General features: G+C 35.2%; 1 protein-coding gene across 2 annotated transcripts in view; it reads right to left on the bottom strand.

Moving 5' to 3' along the window:
• UGT2A3 (UDP glucuronosyltransferase family 2 member A3) overlaps positions 1 to 13923 on the bottom strand; it is a 37407-nt gene extending 23484 nt beyond the window's left edge. Inside the window, exons 1-2 of one of the 2 annotated variants that reach the window (XM_078001824.1) lie at positions 13158 to 13923; positions 6531 to 6679 (exon numbers count right to left, since the gene is read on the bottom strand). In XM_078001824.1, coding sequence (XP_077857950.1) covers positions 6531 to 6679; positions 13158 to 13872 — 864 coding nt within the window. In that variant the 5' untranslated portion in view covers positions 13873 to 13923. 2 annotated transcript variants of the gene reach the window in all.
• Between the last annotated feature and the right edge of the window lie 4904 nt (positions 13924 to 18827).

Here is an 18827-nt window from a genome sequence, read left to right as displayed (position 1 = left end):
ATCACAAGCATTCCTATACAACAATAACAGACAAACAGTTAAATCATGATTGAACTCTCATTCACAATTACTACAAACAGAATAAAATACCTAGGAATCCAACTTACGAGGGATGTGAAGGATCTCTTCAAGGAGTACTACAAACCACCAGTCAATGAAATAAAAGAGGACACAAACAAATGTGATAACATTCCATGCTCATGGATAGGAAGAATTAATATAGTGAAAATGGCCATATTGCCCAAGGTAATTTATAGATTCAATGCCATGCCCATCCATCAAGCTACTGATGACTTTCTTCACAGAATTGGAAAAAAAACTACCTTAAAGTTAATGTAGAAGTGAAAATGAGCCCACATTGACAAGAAAATCCTAAGCAAAAATAACAAAGCTGGAGGCATCACAGTACCTGACTTCAAACTATATTATAAGGCTACAGTAACCAAAACAGCATGGTAATGGTACCAAAACAGATATATAGACTAATGGGACAGAACAAAGGCCTCAGAAATAACACCACACATCTCTAACCATGTGATCTTTGACAAATCTGACAAAACCAAGAAATGGAGAAAGGATTCCTTATTTAATAAATGGTGTTGGGAAAACACACTAGTCATATGTAGAAAGCTGAAAATGGATCCCTTCTTATACCTTATACAAAAATTAATTTAAGATGGATTAAAGGCTTAAATGTTATACCTAAAACCATAAAAATCCTAGAGGAAAACCTAGGCTATACCATTCAGAACATAGGAATGGGCAAGGGCTTCATGACTAAAACACCAAAAGCAATGGTAACAAAAGCCAAAATAGACAAATGATGTCTAATTAAACCAAAGAGCTTCTGCACAGCAATAGAAACTACCATCAGAGTTAAAGACAACCTACAGAATGGGAGAAAATTTTTGCAATCTACCCATCTGACAAAGGGCTAATATCCAGAATCTACAATGAACTTAAACAAATTTATGGGAAAAAAAAAACAGACAACTCCATCAAAAAGTGGGCAAAGGATATGAAAAGACACTTCTCAAAAGAAGACATGAAGCCAACAGACACATGAAAAAATGCTCATCATTGCTGGTCATCAGAGAAATGCAAACCAAAACCACAATGAGATACTATCACATGTGAGTTATAATGGTGATCATTAAAAAGTCAGGAAACAACAGATGCTGGAGAGGATGTGGAGAAATAGGAACGCTTTTCCACTGTTGGTGGGAATGTAAATTAGTCCAGCCATTGTGGTAGACAGTGTGGAGATTCCTCAAGGATTTAGAACTAGAAATACCATTTGATCCAGTGATCCCATTACTGGGAATATACCCAAAGGATTATAAATCATGCTACTATAAAGACACATGCACACATATGTTAATTGCAGCACTATTCACAATAATAAAGACTTGGAACCAACCCATATGTCCACCAATGATAGACTAGATAAAGAAAATGTGGCATATATACACCATGGAATACTATGCAGCCATAAATAAGGATGAGTTCATGTCCTTTTGAGGGACACGGATGAAGCTGAAAACCATCATTCTCAGCAAACTATTTCAAGAAAAGAAAAACAAACATTGCATGTTCTCACTCATAGGTGGGAATTGAAATAGGTGGGAATTGAACAATGAGAACACTTGGACACAGGAAGGGGAACATCACACACTGGGGGAAAAAATGGCACTACTAGAAAACAGTATGGAGGTTTCTCAAAAAATATTAAAAATAGAATTAACAGGGCAGGGAATCTATTAATTCTAAAAATAGAATTAATCACACATCTGGCCTGTTGTTGGCTGGGGAGCTGGGGGAGGGATAGCCTTAGGAAAAACACATAATGTAAATGACAAGTTGATGCATACAGTAAACCAACATGGAATATGTGTACCTATGTAACAAACACGCACATCATGTACATTTACCTTAGAACTTAAAGGATTATATATATAGATGTCATCATCAAAACGGTATGGCAGTGTCAGGAAAACAGATACATAGACCAATGCTATATAGAATAGAGATCCACAAAATAAATTTATGCATTTACTGCTATCATAGTATGGATAGTTGAGCCCTCCACACTTCATGTTAAAATTTGATCCCCCATATTGGGGGTAGAACCTAACAGAATGTGCTTGTGTCATGGAAGCATATCCCTCATGAATAGATTAATCCCCTGCCTGGGAGGGGTATGTTTATTAGTTCTTATAAGAGCTAGTTGTTTAGCAAAACTTGGCACTCTCCCACATCCCCTCTTTGTGGACTCATCTCTTGTCATGTGACCTTTGCATATACCACCTCTTGTTTGCCTTCTACCTCAAGTGGAAGCATCCTGAGAACCTTGCCAGAGGCCAAGCAGAAGTCAGTTCTGTGCTTCTTGTACAGTATGCAGAACTATGATTCAGATAATTCTATTTGCTATATACATTTTCTAGTCTCATGTATTCCTTTATAACAACACAAATGGAGGAAGATAGCAGCTAATTGACTTTTGACAAAGGTGCCAAGAACACATAATAGAAAAAAGACAACCTCTTCACTAAGTGGTGCTAGGAAAACTGCATATCCACATGCAAAAAATGAAACTAGACCCCTTTCTCTCACCGTATACAAAGTAAGTAAAAATGAATTACAAATTTAAAAGTAAGACCAAACATTATACAATTACTAGAAGAAACTATAGGAGGAATGATTTGTGACATTGGTCTAGGCAATGATTTTTTTTTGGATAGGATTTCACAAGCACAGCCAACAAAAGCAAAACTCTATAAATGGGTTATATCAAAGTACTGAGCTTGCGCAGAGAAAATGAAGCAAACAATAGAGTGAAGAGACAATCCACAACATGAAAAAAATTTGCAAACTATGAATCTGACAATGAGTTACTATCTCAAATATACATAGAAGTAACATCAGTCAATAAAAATAAATTACTAATTTGATTAAAAAATAAGTAAAATATCTGAATAGACATTTCTCAAAAGAAGACTCTCAGTGACTAAGAAGTATATTGCAAAATGCTCAAAATCACTAATTATCAGGGAAATGCAAATCAAAACTAAAATGAGATATCACAACATCTTTGTTATGGTTATTAACAAAAAGACAAACAAAAAAAACAAGTGTTAGCAAGTATGCAGAGAAACAGGATCTTTTATAAAGTGTTGAGGAAAATGCAAATTATTACAATCAGTAAGGAAAACGGTATGGTAGTTCCTCAAAAATTGAAAATAAAACTACCATATGATACAGCATTTCCATTACTGGGTATATATATAAATAAACTAAAAAGTCATAGAGATAGCTGTCTTTCTATGTTTACATCACCATTATTCATATACCCAAGGAATGAGTCAACCTATAAACATCCTTTAATGAAGAAATACATAAAGAAAATATGGAAAATATATATACATATATATATGTGTCCATTCCATTGGATATATATATGCTTGTTTGAATATATATATATTTTCAATGGAATGAATATATATATATAATTGAATATATATATTCAATGGAATTAATATACATATAATTGAATATATATATACACATATATTCAATGGAATGGATATATGTATTATGTGTGTTTTTCTGTATAGCTATATATATCAATTCCATTATATATATATATATATTCATTCCATTAGATATATATAAGTGCTATTTCTATTATATATAAGCTTTTTTAATAGCTCAATAGCATTCCACTGGAGAGAGATATATATATTTTTTCCAATGTGTGTATATATATATCCATTTCATTAAATATATATATAAAAGAATGAAATTTTGTCATTTGTAGAAATATGAATCAACCTGCCGAGCATAATGTTAACTGAAATAATCCAGGCAGAGATAGCATGGTATCCCTTATATGTGGAATCAGAAAAATTAATCATAATGGAAGTAGAGAGTAGAATTGTGGTTACTAGAGGGTGAAGAGATAGTAGGGAGGGCAATGAGAAATGGTGGATCAAGGGATTCAAAGTTATAATTTGGAAGAATGTGTTCTGTTATTATATTAAGTTGTTGGGTAACTATAGTTAATAGTGATGTATTACATATTTCAAGATAGTTAGAAAGCAAGTTTCTGAATGTTATCACCACAAAGAAATGATAAGTATTTAGATGATGGGTTTATTAAGTATCTTGATATCGTTATTATACAATGTATAAATGTATTGCAATACCACAGCATTTCTTTTAAACACGTGCAGTTATTACATGTCAAATTTTAAAAAGAAAAAGAAAAAGAAATATTTAGTGTAAGACAGCCCTAAACTGTGTCTCAATTAAACTTGTAAAATTATCAGCACGAAAGCTTTTACCTAATAAATTAATACTGTATGGATCCAACTTTTTAAAAAAATGACTTCTATGATTATTTATGTGAGTGTGTGTTTGTGTGTGTGCATTTGCATGTGTGTGTGTGTAAAATCTGGAGTGTGAGAATAAAAGCTAGTATGGCATGGGAGATTACCTAGAGAATGATGAAAATTGTCACCCCTCCTTCTGTATCTCTATTTTAGATACAGATGCCATGACTTACGAGAGCTTGATTTTCTGGTATAACTTTCCTGGTAAGTAAAATTATATTAACAATTATTAAATAAAATTGTGTTCATCAGTACACATCTTACCACAAAGCCCATAATTTTTCTGGAAATCCTAATGGCTCTGAACCCTTCCTAAAAGGATTTTGATTATATTTCCATAAAACAGGAAATGAGGTTTTTCTTTTCACCCTGTAGTGATTGGTAAACCTAGTAGTGTTACCATAGCTACAGTGGTAAATTCTTACAATTTTATGTTGTCTAGCTATGCATTTAAAATATAAGTTGAACTTTCCCATAGCAGAAGCAGGTCTCTGTCAACACTGACTCTGCTTAAAATCTTCCACCTCCTTCCATTTCTTCAATGTGTTCAGTCAGTATCTTTGCTTACACACTGCCTCCTGATAATCATCCTATAGGACATCTAGATACAACCCACTTGGACTTGCATCACTGATCCTCTGTACTCCACAGTGACTGTGCAGATATGCCCAAGTGACTACCTTTCAGTCTCAGAATGCCTCCAAGGAACTTGTGCCTGCTTGCATTAAACCTCCCAGTTACAGTTCCCCACTGGAAACCCACGTAGGTAACACCCTGGATCCCAGTAAACATTTTGGAACACAGATCCCTCACTCTCTTTCTTGGTCTCCACTCATTGGTTGAATGTGCTTTTCCCAGAGAACTTTCTTATTCCCAATGTTCCTATAAGAGATACTGAACTCTTTTCTCTAGAAATGGCGAAAGTGCACAGCTTCTGTTATTTTATGTATTTGGTTAAGTTTCTCCTCTGTTTCTCACTTGACCAACACAAACATAACATCTGGCCTGGTCACGATTTCCTATAGAGTGGTTATCTTTGTAGAAATAAAGAAGACATAGGACATACAACAGACACATTGGTGTCTTCCAGTGTAAACAAGTTCCCTATAAGAACAATCTTGGTATAGATTGCACACTTAGGCATTAGGCTGTTCATCAGAATAAAAAGTATCTCATGAGAGGTAGATTATGAATTTCCATGACTAAATACCCTGGAACCTTGTCAGGTCAAAGCTAGAGCTAATAGCCACTTTTGGGACAATGAACTCAAGACATACTTACAAAACTATTAAAAAACGAGAACAGCTATTACTCACTTTTGCTTCTCAATATTGTTTCTTTCAACATTCCTTGAACTACAATTTTTTCCTCTGATCATTTAGGAATATAGTATACAATTTTGTTTTCACTCCAAAAGAAACCTGCAGGCTGCAAAATCATTTCCATGAGCTCTACTTTGTCCTGATGACTATCAATATTTAGATTTCTGTCTACAGAGATTGAAACCTTGTTTTTCTCAAGTGGCTTTTATAAAACCTCATCTAAAATTCTCATGAGCTCTAAGTGAATAGTCACAACACAGAATTGATCACATAAATCACCAACAAGGTTACTTCTAAGTACTTATTTGAGTAAAAGCCATCATTATGTTTAAACACTTAAATATTCCATTTATAGAAAATTTCCTTTATTTCTTGTCTTCCTTCATCGTTTATTTTCTCTCACTCACCAACTCCTGTGGAATGTATCCAATATGTCTCATGAAAATACGATTATTTCTGTACTATCATGACAAATATCCTTGTTCATAAGCCCAGTTTGATTGTGAGAAAGGATTGAACATTCTTTTTAGTGATCTTCATGGCTCCAATTCCATACTAATTCAATGTATTATCCAAACTATTGTAACACTAGTATTTTAAAATCTATTCTAATCATGACATTCTTCTGCCTACTTTCTTATCATAATGCAGAAAAGGCATATATCACCTATAAAAGCCCCTGTGGCATGGAAAATAAATACAGAGTTGCAAACAGAAGACATTCAACATCATCTTTCTATAACTAAGGTTGTAATCTTTCAGGGGAAAACAAGTCATGCCATAAAGTACATAATATTCCTTAATATAATAGTCCTACCTTAGGCAAAGGTTTGGCAGGTTTACAGTGTAATCCTCCTACAAACTCAAAATTAGGTTGGTATGGTTGAGGATATTCAAAATCCCAATATGTTCGTATTAGCCATATCTCAGCTTTTCCCACAGTCTCACATAATGTAGTGGGCCTTCCTAAATAAAATAAATAACAGAATGAATTAACATACAATTTAAATAAAAATTGTACCACTAATCTTTCAATAAACTATTAAGAAAAAAATAAGTTTAGGTCCTCTAGAACAGCATGGCTTTTAGATGTCAAATGAAAGGGAAAATTATTGAAATAATACAGAAGAAAAAAAAGAAAGAAAGGAAAAAAGAAAGAAGACAAAGAAAGAAAGGAGGAAAGGAAGGAAGGAAGGAAGGAAGGAAGGAAGGAAGGAAGGAAGGAAGGAAGGAAGGAAGGAAAGAAGGAGGGAAGGAAGGAAGGAGGGAGGTAAGGAAAAAGGAAGAAAGGAAGGAAAGAAGGAAGGAAGGGAGGGAGGGAAGGAAGGAAGGGAGGGAGGGAAGGAAGGAAGGAAAGAAGGAAGGAAGGGAGAAAGGAAGGAAGGAGGAAGGAAGGAAGGGAGGGAAGGAAGGAAGGAAGAAAGGAAAGAAGGAAGGAAGGGAGAAAGGAAGGAAGGAGGAAGGAAGGAAGGAAGAAAGGAAAGAAGGAAGGGAGAAAGGAAGTAAGGAGGAAGGAAGGAAGGAGGAAGGGAGAAAGGAAGGAAGGAGGAAGGAAGGAAGGAAGGAAGGAAAGAAGGAAGGAAGGCAGGAAAAAAGGAAGGAAGGAAAGAAAGAAGAAAGGGAGGCAGGAAAAAAGGAAGGAAAGAAAGAAGGAAGGAAGGGAGGAAGGAAAAAAGGAAGGAAAGAAGGAAGGAAGGAGGGAAGGAAGGAAGGAAGCAGGGAGGGAGGGAGGGAGGGAAGGAAGGAAGGAAGGAAGGAAGGAAGGAAGGAAGGAAGGAAGGACAGTTATATTTAAGTGTATTTTCACAACTTAAAAAAAAGACACAACTCCAAAATACAAATAAATTTATTACTCATTTTTTACCTCTTCAAGTTAATCGCAGATGATAGATGAGTCCCACAATATCTTCACCAAACAACATCTCTGTGTTTTCTAATCTATAGTCAGAGGTGTATCTTTCCATAATCCCACCAGGATCGGTTCCCTTTAACATGCTGAATTGCATATCATTAATTAATAGGTTATTGTTTTATTAGTAGGAATTCTTTGACTAATTTTTACCCATAACAATCCTCTTTTTGGGTTGTGAAGCACCCATGTACATACTATGATTATCATACACTTACTTTAGTGTTTCTCTCAAAAGATGTGTTTTGAAGAAAAACACATTTTCAAGATTTAATTTTAGGCTTTTAATCAGAAGAATGGCTGACTGCAAATAATGAAGTAATTCATATCTCTTTACAAAAACATATTTTGCAACTCATAAAAAGATAAAACCCCATAAGATAATTCTTTTCTCTTTAAAATTCAAATCAAAGTTGGTGGTGTTATACACCATAGTGTGGAGAACCTCTTTTTTAAAGTCATCACATTTTAATGTTTGAAGTTTTTTCCTAGGTCATAAATCCAAATGTCTTTAATTTGATATTGAATAAATTGTACTGAAGATACTCAGTTTGAAGTTACCAGAAATTAGAATAGAGCTATCTCTCAACTTCCAAGCAAATGCATTTATGTCCTCTAGATTTGTTGTTTTCTGTGCCTCACATGCTACCTGCATTACCAACCTCTAGATGTTTTTAATTAATGTGATATTAGTTCTCATTTAAAAAAGACTCAGTTTTGAACAATTGGAGTCATTCAATATTTTAAGGATAAATATACAGTAACGTATATAAAGATGATCAACGGAAAGAAAATTAAATTTGCTTTTTATATTAAAGTAGATAAATTACATCTTATTTGAAATGCCATACACACATGTCTTGGAGATATTGTGGGTTAAATTGCAGTTCATCTCAATAAAAGGAATATGCCAATAAAGTGATTCACACAAATTTGTGTCCAAGGACATATAAAAGTTATGTTCACCATATCTTGTAGTCTTTTAGCTGTGCAATATCATCACATTTAAAAAACAATGCACATACCTTAGTTAAAAGTATGGCTAAAAAGTGCTAATAGTCAGCTGAGCTTTCAGTAAGTGAGGTTTTTGTTGTTGTCGTTTGTTTTTTTTCTGGTGTAGGGTCTTGCTTCACTGTTGATTACTGTTGATTGATCAGGGTGGCTGGACAATTTTTTTAAATTATACAACAATGAAGATTTTTGCATGAATTGACTCATCTTTTCATGAAAGATTTCTCTGTAGCATATGATGCTGTTTCATAGCAGTTTACCCATAGTAGAATTTCTTTCAAAATTTGAATCTGTTCTCTCAAACCCTGATGCTGTCCTATCAACTAAGTTTGTGTAATATTCTAAGTCAGTTGTAGCCATTTCAACAATGTTCATAGCATTTTCACTGGGAGAAGATTCCAACTCACGAAACCAATTTCTTTGTTCATCTATAAAAAGCAACTGTTTAAAAAGCACCTCCTCATCTGTTTTACAGGTTTTAGTTTTATCATGATATTATAGCAATTTAGATAAAACTTCAGGCCCACCTATAATTTTATTTCTTTTTCCATGACCACCCCATCCACAGTTAATTCCTCAAATGATGGCTTCGATCCCTCAACATCATCCAGGAGAGTTGGAATCATTTTTTCCCAAATTCTTGTTAATGTAAATATGTTGAATTCCTCTCATGAATCATGAATGCTCTTAATGGAATCTAGAATGAAAAATCCTTTTGAGAAGATTTTTAAAACACTTTCTCTATTACTGAGAGCTATAGTCTTACAAAATATATATCTTACATAAGCCTTGAAAGTCAAGGTTATATGATCCATGGAATGTAATATGGATGTAATGATAGGAAGCATGCAAACAATATTAATATCTGTACATCTTAATCATATCTCTTTGGTGACCATGTGAATTGTCGATGAGCAGCAATATTTTGAAAGGAATCCTTTTTTTTTTTTTTTGAGCATTAAAGGTCAACAGTGTGCTTAAAATATTCAATAAGCCATGTCATATACAGATGTGATATCATCCAGGCTTTGTTGTTCCATTGATAGAACACAGGGAAAGTAGATTTAACATAATTATTGAGTCCTCTATAATTATTACAATAGTAAATGAGCATTGGTTTTAACTTTGTTACCAGCTGTATTAGCCACTACAGGAGATTCAGCCTGTTTTTTGTAGCTTTGAAGCCAAGTATTAGCTTTTCCTCTTTAGCTACGAAAGTTTTAAATGGCATCTTCTTCCAACAGAAGGCTGTTTGGTCTACATGGAAAATCAGTTGTTTACTGCAACCGCCTTTGCTGAGAATATTAGCTAAGTCTTCTGCATGACTTTCTACTGATTCACATTGAACTTTTACATCATGTAGGCAGTTTATTTCTGTAAGCTTCATTAATCAACCTCTGCTAGCTTCAGTCTGTTTTCTGCACCTTCCTCTTCTCTCTAAGGCTTCATGCAACTGAATAGTTAAGGTTTTACTATGTATCAGTTTTTAGCTAAAGCCAAAACTTAAGGCAATGTTGTGGCTGGTTTAATTTTTTCTTTTCTTTTCTTTTCTTTCCTTTTCTTTTAAAGTGGTTTTGCTCTATCATCTGGGTTGGAGTGCAGGGGAGCAATCATAGCTCACTGCAGCCTTGGACTTCAAACTTCTGGGCTCAAGCCTTTCTCCCACCTGAGCCTCCCAAGTCACTAGGATTTCAGATATGAATCACTGCAGCTAGCTAGCTAATTTGATTTTCTCTCCAGACAACTAAAACTTTCTCCATATCTGCAGTGATAATGTTTGTTTATTCTTATCATTTGTATGTATGCTAGAGTAGCACTTTTAGTTTCCTCCAAAAACTTTTCCTTTGCATTCACATCCTGTTTAACTGTTTAGTGCAATGGTATAGGTTTTGGCCTGTCTCAGTCCTTTTTGTTGCTATAAAGGAATAACTGAGCCTGTCTAATTTGTAAAACAAGAAGGTTTTTATTTGGATCACAATTCTTCAGGTTATACAAGAAACATGGCACCATGGCACCAACATCTGCATCTGGTGAAGACCTCTGGTTTCCTCCATTCATTGCAGAAGATGTTGGGAGCCAGTAAGTGCAGTGATCAGAAAATGAGAGATTAAGCAAGAGAAAGAGGGTGGATGTTCCTGGCTCTTTTTAATAATTATCTCTCCTAGTACCTAATAGAGTGAGAACTTACTCACCCTTTTCCCCAGGGAGAGCATTAATGTACTCATAAGGGATCTACTCTAATTACCCAAACATCTCCCATCAATGCCCACCTCCATTATTGGTGATCGAATTTCAACACAGGATTTTGTAGAGACAAGCAAACTCTATCTAAACTATAGTACTTGTTAAACTTATTCCTTTCTACATTTTGATTTATATTGAGAGAACTGCTAGTTTTCCTCTCACTGGAACATGTAGAAGTCGTTTTATGTTATATTACTGTGTCTCAGGGAATAGGGAGGCCTGAGAAGAAGTGGGATGGGGAAACAAATCAGTGAAGCAGTTAGTACATGCTCAACATTTATAATTAAGTTTGCAGTCTTATACGGAAAGAAACCAAGGTGCCCCCAAGCTGGATAACATGTAACCATCAAAGAAAACTGATCCCAGATCACCATAACAGATATAATAATGAAACATTTGAAAAAGTCCAATAAATGACAATATGAGATAGAGTCAAAAAGTATATACTTTCTGTTGGAAATATTATGCAAAACTGATTTGCTTGATGCAGGGTTTTCAAAAACCTTTAATTTATAAATTTCATTTTTTGTGAAGCACAATAAAGCAAAGTATAATAAAATGAAATATGCCTGTGCATAAGAACTTATGGAAATAAAACCATGAGTTGAAATTGATTGATATCATTTTTCCTATAGTTGTTTTAATATGTACTCTTGATTTAGACTCACAATAGATAATTCTATAAAATATATAATAATCAATAATTTAGTAAGTTGGAGCTATGGAATAAATCTAGTTATTAATTTTTCAAGTTGCTCAATGATCAAGTGAAATGATTTTTTTTTTTTTTTTTTTTTTTTTTTTTTTGAGACGGAGTCTCGCTCTGTCACCCGGGCTGGAGTGCAGTGGCCGGATCTCAGCTCACTGCAAGCTCCGCCTCCCGGGTTCACGCCATTCTCCTGCCTCAGCCTCCCGAGTAGCTGGGACTACAGGCGCCCGCCACCTCGCCCGGCTAGCTTTTTGTATTTTTTTTTAGTAGAGACGGGGTTTCACCGTGTTAGCCAGGATGGTCTCGATCTCCTGACCTTGTGATCCGCCCGTCTCAGCCTCCCAAAGTGCTGGGATTACAGGCTTGAGCCACCGCTCAATGATTTTTAAAGAATTGAAATGATTTTTAAATGATTTCTAAAAATCAGTGAAATGATTTTTAAAGAATTGTTGGGGGCTTTCTGAACGCATGGCCAGAACCTACTTTTGTTTATAGGAAAATACTCTTTCACCCCTTTTTTCATCTTTGATAACAGTTTTGTTTTATTTTAAATTTCAGTCTTATCAGGGGGCTTTAACTATAGTCATAATTTACCAAAGTTTGCCAGTGATCTCTACATAGCTGTACCTCTTTCAATTCATATCTTAATATAGACTTGAGGCCAAGGTCTTTGAATTATTTACCTACATCCATAAAGCCTGGTAGGTTATTTGCTGCTAGTCAGAGATTACTGAATACAAAATTATTTAAGGCAAATCAATACATGTAAATCAAAATCATGCCTAAGGCTAAGGACATTTGAAGTAGGATCCTCTGAATATTATTTCTGTGAAACAGTCTATATATTAGAATTCAGTGGAATACATTAAACAGTATTTTAGTTTCTAATATGATTATTCTTTTGTTCGTGTTTCTACATATTTCTCAAACATATTTGGATAAAAACATGTCTTGCATTGACTAGCTCAGATCACAACTGTATATGAAAATTGCAAAGCAAAACAACTTTTTATCAGTAAAGCAAAGAAATAAAAATAAGTCAAATGGGGGTGTATATCAGTAAAGCAAACATTCTACTATCTCATGCCCCACAAGACCATAGGTTTTTAACTTTTAATAATTTTTTTTTCAAGTTTTTGTGAAGTAATCACCTAAGACATTAAAGAATTCTAGAAAATGTTTCATTTTAGTGACTCTTGAAAAAATAATTCAAAGAGGACTTTGTGAAGATTGCTTTTTAAATATATGATGAGAGAGAAAAGAATTATTAGCATCTTATTTCAATAGAACTGGTATAAAAATCAGATTAACAATCAATGATTCTCTAAATATGTGATGTAGATTTGCGCTATTTGGAGGAAATATAAAATGTAATCTCTTTGTTAATGATGATCATTTTTAAGTATATTACTGATATTAAGAACAAATATACTTCCCTTATGAAAAACAGTTACAACGTTTTCTAAAATAAAAACTCATTGACCTGCATATGTATGTCATAGACAATGTATGGCAATTTTTAAAAATATTTCTTTTGATAACCAAATTAAAAATAAAACAAAATCTCTTACCTAATGCCTTACTATAAAACTCTTTCCAAAAATCATAGTCATAATCCTGAATCCAGAAGTGGAAGAAAACTGAAAGCATTGAATTTTTCACTCTTTCCAGAAAGGTCATTCTGTCTGTTAGTCGTGTCATAGGTACAGGTACATAGGAAAGTGGAGCTGGAAGTTTCCCACAGCTTCGCTCCATATTGCCTCCTAGAGAAGTTCTAAGTGTGACCACAAAAGGGACTGCAAGCAACTCAGCCATCAGGTCTCCACAGGGAATCACAGGGTCTATAAGCATTACATCGTAGTTGGTTTCCTGAAGTTTCTTCATAAGTGTCTGATTGTAGATAAAGCTCTCACACATCACTTTTAAAGTTCCTCTTATTTCAACAAAAAAATCATTTAATTTTATAACTGATTGCCAGGTTGATAAGCCTGGCAAGACATTCAGAGCTAGGTCAACAAATGTTTCTTTGTTTTCTGTTTTGTCCTGTGGCATATGGACCACCTCAAATTTCAGTGCAGAAGGCTTCCTGTAGTCAATTAAAAAAGACTTTGAGTGAGTCAATACTGTTACCTCATGGCCCCTCACTATGAGCTCCTCTAGAATGACCTTGACATTAAGCCAATGGCTCATGTCACAGGGCCACACCAGGACCTTCCCACAGAATCCACAGCCAGCACAGAAGAGCTGCAGGAGCAGAAATACCAAAGCTGACTTCTCAGACCTCATGGCGGCAGTTCCCTCACACACTGATCTGCAATGGTTTTGTAGTTACTAAACATGGAGTTGAAATGACAATATAAGCACAGAAGTTAAAAATTAATATCTTAAGAGTAAAGTTCAGTGGTTGATTGCCAGTATAACATTTATTGAAGGTATCAAAAAGAAGTGCAATGTAAAAGGGAAACGTTGTTCCAACCTTCTAGAACTTAGAAATAAAATACATAAAGATACTTTTATTATCTATACTGATGATAAAGAAAAAAAAATTAAATCTTTAGATTTAATGATTCATGTGCAGAAACATGCATACAATCACACTTACATTCATTCCACACTAAGTCCAAAGTATCAGATGGTTTAGGACAGCACATGTTTCACATCCCTTGCTCACAAAGGACAATACAAAGATTTACTGAAAATACACTTGGAGACTTTGGGTAACTATTTTGATTAATTTTATATAATAAGTACACAGTGTTCAGTGTTTCAGAGGCAAAAATGCACAATTGCTTTAATATGGGATAATTAATAAAAACTTTAGTAAGGCATTTGACTCAGGAGGTGAAATGAAAGCTTTGGTAGGATTTATTGTTGCCAAAGGAAACATTTCACAATCAACAGAAGCATGATGAAAGTATAGGATACTTGAAAATCATTCCAGTGAGTAGTGATCACAGAGAAAGTTCAGGGCAGGATGTTTCAGAAGAAAGTTAGTTTGAAACAGGAGAACACAGTTTTAAATAAGCAATTATGAGTTTGAATGATAATTTATAGGCAAATAATTATTTACTCAAGTTTTAAAGGACAGTCACAAGATCAAGTTTTCTTTAGCAAAAAACTCTTACATCTCAACAGAGTGGTATGTAAAAGTAAGAATTTAAAAATAGGGAAAATGATAAAAATTTTATATTAGTTACTGAGACATGTCAACCTAATGGAAAGAAACATAAATTGTTAACAGTAAATGCAAAAAATTAATTTTAAATTTGTATTTACTGGTAATATCTAAGATAGGAAAAAATGTATAAGAGAAAAAACATGGTTGTTGTTTCTGTCTTAATTAGCAGAAGGCGGATAATGACATTAGGTAAAATATTACGCACAAAATTTAGAGCAGTTTTCAGAATCAATATGATCTAACTGGGTTATTTTTCCTGTGGTTACTGTTCTAATTATTCAACAACTCTATGTAGATGTAAACCAAAAATAAAATCTTAAGTATCCTCAACCATCTAAATGGACCCTTACTCTCAGCAAAGAGGATTTCAAAGTTAATCTGAAAAACTAGTTCAAGCAATGATGGGAAGTGGGGTGGTGGGATACGATATGCCTCATTATACCCTCCTCCTTTTTGAATTCAGGAAAAACTTATTAGCACTACCATCAACACAGACCTTAAAACCAATAGAACAGACTTACTAAGTTTGACAAGAAACATTTACAGTCTATTCTCTCTGAAGCCTGTTGCTTGACAGCTTTATCTGCATGAAAAAACCTTGGTATTAGCCACCCCTTATGCTAACCCAGACATTCTTGTCTATTAATTCTATGTCTTAGACAACAATATAACTCAACCAATTGTCAATAGAAAATCCTTGAAATAGCCTATGACCTGGAAGTCCCTACTCCTAGTTGTCCTGCCTATCCAGACCAAGTCAATGTAAAACTTACATATATTGATTGATGTCTAATGTCTCTCTAAATTGCATTAAAACTAAGTTGTAGCCTGAGCACCATGATGATATGTTCTTAGGATCTCCAGAGGGATATGTCACAGGCTATTACTGACTCATATTTGGCTCAGAATAAAACTCTTCAAATATTTTAAAGTGTTTGACTCTTTTCATCAATAACAACTTGACACTTGAACATCTGGTGCCTCAGACCAAACTCAGGACACCATAAAACTTGCCTGAACGTGAAGCTAAGGTAGCAACAGAGGCTCACTGAATGCCTCTCCAATTTTGAGCTTCTTCAGTGGAACTGGTAAGTCCTCTTGAGTCTTACATCTCTCTTTGGTTTATAGTCCTTGATTTATTCTGAACTTTTAAAATTTTCTCCTTAGAGGTTGTCTTTTAGAATCCTACTTTTAGAATCCTAATTATAGTTCAGGAGTTCATTCTAAAGGGTCCTCTCCATTGCCTTTTCTCCCAAAGATAAGCTCAAATGGCTTCTCTGCACATTTGCATGAGAAGTTGAACTATTATTTTTGAAGATAAATAAGAGAGGAGAGACTGAGCTTCTCAGCACTGAAGAGAAAGGACATTTTGCTCCTCCCAGCCAAAGGGGCCTATTTGGAATTTCTGGGGTGTTAAAATCTTCATGATGTATAGTGGTCAAACAGAGAATCCCTCCCAACACAATGAGTTTAAAAAAACTCATCTAGAAAATGCATGTAGGAGCTGATCACTCAGTGTTTTGAACCCTCATGGAGGTGATAAAAGTCTGGAGAGAGAAACTAATGAGAGAAGAGAAAATAAGAAACCAGTTAGGCAGATAGTTAGGATAAGGTTCTTGGTAGAAGTCATCCCCCCAAAAATAACAGTGTTTAAGAAATCAAGCTGCAAGCGCAGATAAGGAAGCAAAGCCCAAAGCCTTTGAACCAGTGAGCTCTGCTTATATACGATGGCCTTCAGTGAGCATATTCCTTTTCTTTTTGGGCATACTCGGACAAAGGAACTTGAACAAGGTGCTTGCCTTAGACAGACCTGTGACTGTATACATAAGGAAACTTACACAGAACCAGACATGCCTCTGTGACACATACATAGTAAGCAAAATAAAACAACATGCAATAAGTCAGGCTAAGGATGTGCATACACACTAGAGGGAAGAAGTGAAACTAACAAGAATTTGTATGTATGCAAATAAGACATCCAATCCTGACTGGTTTTTCGTGTCTTATGCAAATGAAACACTCTGCCCCACTAGGTTTTTTTTTTTTTTTTTTTAATAAAAGTCTTTGCATTCTACTGTGAAATGACAACCCTCTCAAGAGCTCCCAGTCATACCTCAACAACAAGACTGCTCCAGTGACCCTAGGCTGCTTCACTGTAAAAAGTAAAGTACAGGTTCCTCTTCAAAGACTTTCCTCCCCTCTAATTAAGAATAAATAGTAACTTCTCTTAGAAGCAAAATTTGTTCAAAGACCTGTGCTAACATTCTTAAATATCTGCTAGCCGTAATAAAGAAATCAATATACTTTATGTTTTTAACTCCCACAATTTAGTCTAAATATTTGCCCTGGCATGCTTACACTGGTCCAAGCAAGCATTAGGTAATAGCCTGTTCCTTTTCCTTATTTGAAGGTGTTTCTACCTTTCTCAGCATTCCACAAGTTACTTCCTCCTTCCTTTGTTCTCCTCTGCCTTTGCCTCTTAAAAAGTTCTAAGTTGTTAGCCAATCTGCCCTAATAGAGAATGTGAGGTCCTATTCCTTCCAGTAGAAACCAGACACAGCAGTAAGGTGGACACGTCAAGTTATAAATGACCCTGTCTCTTTTTTTCAGTGTAGTTTCATGACTAAACTGCTGGTTAGTGCATACTTTCTGCAGAAAGTAGAAAAAAAAAAAATGGCCTTGCTGAAGAAATTAAATTTATGTTCAGGTGTTATTTCTTTATGGCACTGAAGAAAAAGCATTTCAACGATTCGCTAAGACATGTAAGCAGGCAGAAACAACTCAACGTTAAAACATGTGGAGTCTCACTTACACTCAGCACACATCGACGCACCACACAAAAAACCCTAGGCCACAGTCTGGTTCCTCCTTTTAAGAAAAAAAGTGGGAAAAAATTTAAGAATGAGGAAAGACAAGGACAAAATCTCTTTTGGGGCAATTTTTTAGTTTCATTGGGCTCACATTTGCAAGCATTTGTGTAAAATGGAGACGTTTGAGGGCATTCCGTGTCTAATGGTTTAGGACCACCCCCTTAGTGCTGTCTTGTCATGGAGTTTTCAGAAGATATGATTGTTTAAAAGTGTGTAGCGGCTCCCCCAACCTTCTTCCTGCTCCAGTCAGGTAGGACCTGCTGGCTTCCCCCTCACCTCATAATTAAAAGTTTCCTGAGGCCTCCTCAGCCATGTTACCTATACAGCCTGGGGAACTGGGAGTAATTTAAACCTCTTTTTTTCATAAATTACTGCTGTCTCTGGTAGTTCTTTATAGCAATATGAGAACAAATGTGAAAACAAAGTAATACAGAAGATGTGAGAACAATGGGACAGCAAATGAATACAGAAAACTAGAGATGTGGTTCATTATTATAAATATACCTGAAGATGTGGAAGCAACTTTGGAGCTGGGTAATAGGCAGAGGTTGGAACAGTTTGGAGGGCTCAGAATAACACAGGAAGATGAGAAAAAGACAGGCAGATCCATAGGGCCTGAGTTGCCTAAAGCCTTGAGAGCCCTCCCGTTGCACTGATGTGCCCTGGTTTTGAGACACAGAGTCAAAGGAAATTATTTTGGAGCTTTACGATGTAATGAGTGCCCTGCTGGGTTTTCGACTTGCCTGCGGACTGTAACTCCCTTTTTCTGGCCAATTTTTTCCTTTTAAAATGGGAACATTCACTCAGTTGCTGTATCCCCACTGTATCTTCAAAGTAACCCTCTTGTTTTTTATTTTCCAAGCTCATAAATGGAAGAGACTTGCCTTGTCTCAGATGAGACTTAGGATTTGGACATTTTGGGTAATGCTGGGATGTGTTAAGACTTTGGGGGACTGTGGAGAAGGCATGATTTTATTTTAAAATGTGAGAAGGACATGAGATTTGGGAGGGTTCAGGGAGAGAATGATACAGTTTGGGGCTCTATGTTCCCACCCAAATCTCATGTTAAATTGTGAAATGTTTCAGCCGTGTCACCATACAAATAACATCTTAAATTGTAGTTCCCATAATCCTCATGTGTTTTGGGAGGGACCCAGTGGGAGGTAATTAATCATGAGGGCAGTTATTCCCAT

This window comes from Macaca mulatta, chromosome 5 (assembly GCF_049350105.2).
Source record: "Macaca mulatta isolate MMU2019108-1 chromosome 5, T2T-MMU8v2.0, whole genome shotgun sequence".
In the NCBI taxonomy this organism is placed as follows: domain Eukaryota; kingdom Metazoa; phylum Chordata; class Mammalia; order Primates; family Cercopithecidae; genus Macaca; species Macaca mulatta.
This window is presented reverse-complemented; position numbering and strand designations above follow the sequence as displayed.